We start from the raw sequence: 8685 nt of genomic DNA on the forward strand, positions 1-8685 counted from the left end.
AGGGTATACATCAGGGTTGGGGTCAATTCCAGCCGATTCAGAAAGTAAACCTAATTTAAATTCCAAACTTTCCTCATTGAAAAGTATTGAAGAGAATTGTAATTAATCACCCCGACCCCTGGTATATCATGGCTTAAATGTTCAATATTAGTATTATGGATAGGTCATCTGATCCTAGGTCTGTGGTACAACTTCTACCCCAAGATACAGAATACACACATCACAACAGATTGTAGAGTTAAAAACACACGGTAGCAATGAGGTCAGGTGGAGTCCTCGTCTCTCAAGGCAAAATCGCCACGCTATCTGGCGTAACACGACGACACAGTAGCTCTCGAGCATTAGTACCTTCTAGAAACCATGCTATGGTGTGCATGAACACACTCACACACACACGTAACTGCACACCAAGAAGCATGATTGTCACATGTAAAAAAAAAAAACAAACAAACAGACAAACTGATAGTGAATTCAGACTTCATAAATGAGCCATTTTAGCAACCACACTAGTATTTGCTGCCAAGTTATCAGCAGAAGTTTATAAAATTATATAATTGACTTTTAGTATCTGTTAGGTCTGGTTTTAAAATGTAATAGATTTGAGCAAGAAGCCAAGACAGGTCCTTTTGTAATAACTTAATAGCTAACAACACAAGAACATAGATGACAATACAAAATAAAACAACTTGTGTTTTTTAGCTGATAAGAGTGAAACATGTTTATGTTGTTGGCACTAACAGGTTCATGTATGGTATAAATTATTTATTGATTGATCATGGAAGCTCGGTCATTGATGATTATAGTACAGTTCCTAAGGACCACGGAGATCCTATTCAATGACTAGAGGGGCTATGTTATAATCCCTCAAGGTTCCAGAATAGAATGAAATGGCAGCCATTTTGGTCAGGGAGAAATACAAAACCAGTCTAATTGGAATGAATAGCAGTAGAGGCATAGGTGACGCATTTCCTGATTTGACTTATGTAGGAAAATAAAATATGTGATATATCAACTATTGTCATATAGTTATAAATACAGTTTATACACATGTTCTGTATAAAACAACCTCTAAAATATATTTCAACAGACCATAAATGTCCAAAAAAAATATATTGGAAAGTTGTGAGTGAATTTCAGTACTTGTTAGCATTTACAACTTGTCTAAATCCGATCATCAACTGATTTCAGCCAGCGTCTGGCTGTAGATTGACTGCATTGTTTGAATATAATGTTGGGCATTTTGGGTAGTTCATTAAAAACATTTATTTAATCATTCCTCTCTAACGTACTGGCTAACAAACATACAGTGCAGATACATTCTTCAAAGTCATTGTTTTATACAACATCTTATCACAACACTCCCTGACCAACATGGCTGATCTTTATCTCATCATAAGAAGGTCCATGGCCATTCTAGTATTCTATTTCCAATGAGTCAATCCTTCTCACAGAATTAGGAATTGAATAGGATCTCTATGGTCCTTCTCCTGTCAGAATCAGAGATGGAATCAGGGAAATAGTTCCAGAACACCCAGAGAAGCTGGCTCCTCCCGCTGTTGCCGTTAGCAGCCCTGGAAGTGAGGCTGTGATTGGCTGAGGCTCTGGGTGGCCAGGAGACGCTGCTGCTGCTGTAAAAACATGATCACCTCAGGACTCCTCAGCAAAGACTGGGGACAGAACACACACACAGACAGACAGACATTAGTGTGATATGTAGTGCATTGTCTGAATTCATAATTTAGACCTATTTTGCAACCACTAGAGATGTGGGTGAACTGGCATAACTACAGCAGTATTAACTGACAGACAGACAGACAGACAGACAGACAGACAGACAGTTAATACTGACAGACAGTTAATACTGACTAACAGACAGACAGTCAGTATTTACAGTCAGTCAGTCAGTATTTACAGTCAGTCAGTCAGTCAGTATTTACAGTCAGTCAGTCAGTATTTACAGTCAGTCAGTATTTACAGTCAGTCAGTCAGTCAGTATTTACAGTCAGCCAGTCAGTCAGTATTTACAGTCAGTCAGTATTTACAGTCAGTCAGTCAGTATTTACAGTCAGTCAGTCAGTATTTACAGTCAGTCAGTCAGTATTTACAGTCAGTCAGTCAGTCAGTATTTACAGTCAGTCAGTCTGTATTTACAGTCAGTCAGTCAGTCAGTATTTACAGTCAGTCAGTCAGTCAGTTAGTATTTACAGTCAGTCAGTATTTACAGTCAGTCAGTATTTACAGTCAGTCAGTATTTACAGTCAGTCAGTCAGTTAGTCAGACAGTCAGTATATACAGTCAGTCAGTATATACAGTCAGTCAGTATTTACAGTCAGTCAGTCAGTATTTACAGTCAGTCAGTCAGTATTTACAGTCAGTCAGTCAGTATTTACAGTCAGTCAGTCAGTTAGTCAGACAGTCAGTATTTAAAGTCAGTCAGTCAGACAGTCAGTATTTACAGTCAGTCAGTCAGTATTTACAGTCAGTCAGACAGTCAGTCAGTAAGTATTTACAGTCAGTCAGTCAGTATTTACAGTCAGTCAGTCAGTCAGTATTTACAGTCAGTCAGTCAGTATTTACAGTCAGTCAGTCAGTCTTTACAGTCAGTCAGTCAGTTAGTCAGACAGTCAGTATTTACAGTCAGTCAGTCAGACAGTCAGTATTTACAGTCAGTCAGTCAGTATTGTCAGTCAGTCAGTCAGTATTTACAGTCAGTCAGTGAGTCAGTATTTACAGTCAGTCAGTCAGTCGGTATTTACAGTCAGTCAGTCAGTATTTACAGTCAGTCAGTATTTACAGTCAGTCATTCAGTATTTACAGTCAGTCAGTATTTACAGTCAGTCAGTATATACAGTCAGTCAGTATTTACAGTCAGTCAGTATTTACAGTCAGTCAGTCAGTATTTACAGTCAGTCAGTCAGTCAGTATTTACAGTCAGTCAGTCAGTATTTACAGTCAGTCAGTCAGCATTTACAGTCAGTCAGTCAGTATTTACAGTCAGTCAGTATTTACTGTCAGTCAGTCAGTATTTACTGTCAGTCAATATTTACAGTCAGTCAGTCAGTCAATATTTACAGTCAGTCAGTCAGTCAGTCAGTCAGTCAGTCAGTATTTACAGTCAGTCAGTCAGTATTTACAGTCAGTCAGTCAGTATTTACAGTCAGTCAGTATTTACAGTCAGTCAGTCAGTATTTACAGGCAGTCAGTATTTACAGGTAGTCAGTATTTACAGTCAGTCAGTCAGTATTTACAGTCAGTCAGTATTCACAGTCAGTCAGTATTTACAGTCAGTCAGTCAGTATTTAGTCAGTCAGTCAGTATTTACAGTCAGTCAGTCAGTATTTACAGTCAGTCAGTCAGTCAGTCAGTATTTACACTCAGTCAGTCAGTATTTACACTCAGTCAGTCAGTATTTACAGTCAGTCAGTCAGTATTTACAGTCAGTCAGTCAGTCAGTATTTACAGTCCGTCAGTCAGTATTTACAGTCAGTCAGTATTTACAGTCAGTCAGTCAGTATTTACAGTCAGTCAGTATTTACTGTCAGTCAGTATTTACAGTCAGTCAGTCAATATTTACAGTCAGTCAGTCAGTCAGTATTTACAGTCAGTATTTACAGTCAGTCAGTCAGTATTTACAGTCAGTCAGTATTAACAGTCAGTCAGTATTTACAATCAGTCAGTATTTACAGTCAGTCAGTCAGTATTTACAGTCAGTCAGTCAGTATTTACAGGCAGTCAGTATTTACAGGCAGTCAGTATTTACAGGCAGTCAGTCAGTATTTACAGGCAGTCAGTCATATTTACAGTCAGTCAGTATTTACAGTCAGTCAGTCAGTATTTAGTCAGTCAGTCAGTCGTCAGTATTTACAGTCAGTCAGTCAGTATTTACAGTCAGTCAGTCAGTATTTACAGTCAGTCAGTATTTACAGTCAGTCAGTCAGTCAGTATTTACAGTCAGTCAGTCAGTATTTACACTCAGTCAGTCAGTATTTACAGTCAGTCAGTCAGTCAGTATTTACAGTCAGTCAGTCAGTCAGTATTTACAGTCAGTCAGTCAGTCAGTATTTACAGTCAGTCAGTCAGTCAGTATTTACAGTCAGTCAGTCAGTCAGTATTTACAGTCCGTCAGTCAGTATTTACAGTCCGTCAGTCAGTATTTACAGTCAGTCAGTCAGTATTTACAGTCAGTCAGTCAGTCAGTCAGTATTTACAGTCAGTCAGTATTTACAGTCCATCAGTCAGTATTTACAGTCAGTCAGTATTTACAGGCAGTCAGTCAGTCAGTCAGTCAGTCAGTCAGTATTTACAGGCAGTCAGTCAGTCAGTCAGTCAGTATTTACAGTCTGTCTGTGCCCATGACTCACCAGTCTCTTCTGGTTGAGCACCTGTTCGATGAGGGAGGGTCTGGCCGGCCGGTCCCCCACGGTACCAAGACGCTGCTTGTTCACAGATACAGGCCTCTCCTCCAAGCTCTCCTGATCAACACAGGACACACACACACACACACAGAGTACAGTTCAACAAATAGCCATCACATTGTTTAGACTAGATCAGAACTCTCTAGTCCTAGTCTTGGGGATCCACAGTAAGGTTTTGTTCCAGCCTTGTACTAAATATAACAGACAATTAAACATACACATATACATATACATATATATATATATATATATATATATATATATATATATATATGATGATTAGTTGGATATGTATTAGTACTGGGCTGGAACAAAATCATGCACATATATTGCAACGTGTTTGTGTATATCTGTTTGTGTGTTAGTCAGATACATTCTTACATCTTGTTTGCTAGTGGACATAGCCTGGTCGCTCTTCTTCCTCTTGTATTTGTCTTTGTACATCTTGTTGCGGTGTTTTTTACACATCCACGGCTTCCGCTGCTTGGCTACCTGAGTCGTAGTTTCCGTGCACCCGTCGTATGTACAAGTCTTTGAAATGTTATCGCTATCCCCGTAGCCTTCTTCATCATCATCGTCTTCGTCGTTGGGTTCTTCGGGACTCGCAGCGTTATCCCGCGGGTCCGACGTGTCCAAAACATCGCTCTCCTCTTCGGCATCATCCATATCATAGGAGAACATGTTGTTGTCCGACTCTTGACGTGTGATTACATTTCTACTGTCGACAACACCGCTCTTGTCAACGTAGTACGTCTGTCCGTCTTTGTTGAGGATAATGCTCGAGTCCTTATTGTTGTTACCCGCTGACGTGTTACTCTCCTCTTCACTCATGATTGGGATAAAAATATATATTATTACTAGTAAATTGTAAGTTTAACGATAGCTGGCTAGTAAAAATAGGACTTTAGGTAGTTACCATGCTGGTTAGCTTGACATTTCCACCCCCTCTCCTTCACCTAAGTAGATCTGAGTGAGTTCGGGCAATAAGTGATGGACCACGTTCAATTAACTGGAAAAACAGAATAATACGGTTATACCTGACTGTTGGCTGCTCTAAAATAGTCAATCACATAATTGTATTTATACATACCAGAAATGCTTGCTAGCAGACAAACATTCTCACAACAAAAATAAACGAAGACAAGGAGGAGTCTCTTCTCCTTCTCCGGTGGGGTTTATCGACGGTTGGCATCCAAAATGACGATGCGTTACCGCCGACTACTGTACTGGAGTGTGGGCCGCAGGAGACAGAGAAACTAAACCCTACCTGTCAGACCCGTTTGCTCTTAAAAAAAGACAACAACATATTTGAGACGATATAAAAAGGCGTTCTACTCAATATAATCTTGAAACGAATTTCCTGTATTCCCTTTTCCATCATACTAGATCTCAACCTCTCTCTTTCCCTCTCATACTGCCCACACTGACACATGCTCTACGGTCTCTGTTTCCTGGCAATAATCACACTTTCCTGTTGGATGCTTTCCTATCACATTTAAGGTCTTATTCAACAGACTGTGTCCAACACTTAATCTTGTAAAAATAGCCTCCTCTCTTCTGTCCCGTCCTGCCGTCCTCCCCTCCTCGAATTTCCTCTGCCTGCCCTTAGTATCTCTATTCCACTGCTCCTGTCATCTCTACACCATCACTGTTCATATCAGGCTGTTAACCTGTCATCTCTACACCATCACTGTCCATATCAGGCTTTTAACCTGCTCCTGTCATCTCTACACCATCACTGTCTATATCAGGCTTTAACCTGTCATCTCTACTCCATCACTGTCTATATCAGGCTTTAACCTGTCATCTCTACACCATCACTGTCTATATCAGGCTTTAACCTGTCATCTCTACTCCATCACTGTCTATATCAGGCTTTAACCTGTCATCTCTACACCATCACTGTCTATATCAGGCTTTAACCTGTCATCTCTACTCCATCACTGTCTATATCAGGCTTTAACCTGTCATCTCTACTCCATCACTGTCTATATCAGGCTTTAACCTGTCATCTCTACACCATCACTGTCTATATCAGGCTTTAACCTGTCATCTCTACTCCATCACTGTCTATATCAGGCTTTAACCTGTCATCTCTACACCATCACTGTCTATATCAGGCTTTTAACCTGTTATCTCTACACCATCACTGTCTATATCAGGCTATTAACCTGCTCCTGTCATCTCTACACCATCACTGTCTACTAAGTGCTTGGTTAGCCAGTACATCAACATCTCCACTACTAAGTGCTTGGTTAGCCAGTACATCAACATCCCCACTACTTAGTGGTTGGTTAGCTAGTACATCAACATCCCACTACTTAGTGGTTGGTTAGCTAGTACATCAACTGCCTCATTCCCCTCCATCCCCACATGGGCTGGGACCCAAGGAACTCTTATCTGTAACCCATCTGTGTAATCCTGCCATGGGTTTGTAGTACATCATAAAACAGCTCGATGGGCGATGGGCGACTCTGGCAGCGCCGGAGTGAAGGGCGACTCTGGCAGCTCCGGAGTGAAGGGCGACTCTGGCAGCTCCGGAGTGAAGGGGGACTCTGGCAGCTCCGGAGTGAAGGGCGACTCTGGCAGCGCCGGAGTGAAGGGCGACTCTGGCAGCGCCGGAGTGAAGGGCGACTCTGGCAGCTCCGGAGTGAAGGGCGACTCTGGCAGCTCCGGAGTGAAGGGCGACTCTGGCAGCTCCGGAGTGAAGGGCGACTCTGGCAGCGCCGGAGTGAAGGGCGACTCTGGCAGCGCCGGAGTGAAGGGCGACTCTGGCAGCGCCGGAGTGAAGGGCGACTCTGGCAGCTCCGGAGTGAAGAGCGACTTTGGCAGCTCCGGAGTGAAGGGCGACTCTGGCAGCTCCGGAGTGAAGGGCGACTCTGGCAGCTCCTGACAGGAGGGAGGCTCTGGAAGCGCTGGACAGGAGGGGACTCTGGAGGGAGGAGACGGAGAGAGACAGCCTGGTGCGTTTGGCTGCCACAGGAGGCCTGGTGCGTGGAGGAGGCACCGGATGGACCGGACCGTGGAAGCGCACTGGAGGTCTCGAGCACCGAGCCTGCACAACCTGTCCTGGCTGGATACCCCCTGTAGCCTGGCAAGTGCGGCGGGGTGGAACAGACCGCATTGGGCTGTGCTGGCGAACCGGGGACACCAGGCTGGCTGGTGCCATATAACCCGGGCCGAGGAGACCCACTGGAGACCAGTTGCACTGAGCCGGCTTCATTCCTCCTGGCTCGATGCCCACTCCTGCCCGGCCGATACGAGGAGCTGCGATGTAGCTCACCGGGCTATGCGTTCTCACTGGGGACACCGTGCGCCTCACGGCATAACACGGTGCCTGCCCGGTCAACCTCTCTCCACGGTAAGCACGGGTAGTTGGCTCAGGTCTCCTACCTGACTTAGCCACACTCCCCGTGTGCCCCCTCCCCCAATACGAGATGGCACAGGTCTCCTACCTGGCTTAGCCACACTCCCCGTGTGCCCCCCCTAAGAAATGTTTGGGTCTGCCTCTCGTCTCTGTTGCGATGCCATGATAACTCCTCATAATGCCGCTGCTCGGCTTTAGCTGCCTCCAGCTCTGTGCCCAGGGTCCCTTACCGTCCAAAAATCTCCTCCCATGTCCAGGAGTCCAGAACCCTCTGCTCCAGGTTACCACGCTGCTTGGTCCTTTCTTGGTGGGTAGTTCTGTAACGGTTTTCGTCCTCCTCTTCTGAGGAGGAGTAGGAAGGATCGGACCAAGACGCAGCGTTGTCAGTGTTCGTCATATTTAAAATAGAGACATAAAAAAAGGAACTAAGGTCAGGACGTATAATTCTGATGACCTGGATGGAATTATGGCGCGGCAGGGTAGCCTAGTGGTTAGAGTGTTGGACTAGCAACTAAAAGGTTGCAAGATCGAATCCCCGAGCTGACAAGGTAAAACATCTGTTGTTCTGCCCCTGAACAAGGCAGTTAACCCTATGTTCCCCTGAACAAGGCAGTTAACCCACTGTTCCCCTGAACAAGGCAGTTAACCCACTGTTCTTCTGAACAAGGCAGTTAACCCACTGTTCCCCTGAACAAGGCAGTTAACCCACTGTTCCCCTGAACAAGGCAGTTAACCCACTGTTCCCCTGAACAAGGCAGTTAACCCACTGTTCCCCTGAACAAGGCAGTTAACTCACTGTTCCCCTGAACAAGGCAGTTAACCCACTGTTCCCCTGAACAAGGCAGTTAACCCACTGTTCCCCTGAACAAGGCAGTTAACCCACTGTTCCCCTGAACAAGGCAG

The 8685-nt window shown here is 44.1% G+C and overlaps 1 protein-coding gene across 1 annotated transcript; it reads right to left on the minus strand.

Moving 5' to 3' along the window:
* Positions 1 to 747: 747 nt before the first annotated feature.
* On the minus strand, positions 748 to 5662 carry LOC110533260 (regulatory factor X-associated protein). The gene is made up of 4 exons (XM_021617347.2): positions 5506 to 5662; positions 4797 to 5424; positions 4362 to 4472; positions 748 to 1667 (listed from the first exon to the last, which is right to left on the minus strand). Exons 2-4 carry the CDS (start codon positions 5244 to 5246, stop codon positions 1563 to 1565), a joined length of 666 nt encoding a protein of 221 aa, XP_021473022.2. The 5' UTR covers positions 5247 to 5424; positions 5506 to 5662; the 3' UTR covers positions 748 to 1562.
* Positions 5663 to 8685: the final 3023 nt, after the last annotated feature.

Source organism: Oncorhynchus mykiss, chromosome 10 (assembly GCF_013265735.2).
Source record: "Oncorhynchus mykiss isolate Arlee chromosome 10, USDA_OmykA_1.1, whole genome shotgun sequence".
Lineage (NCBI taxonomy): Eukaryota > Metazoa > Chordata > Actinopteri > Salmoniformes > Salmonidae > Oncorhynchus > Oncorhynchus mykiss.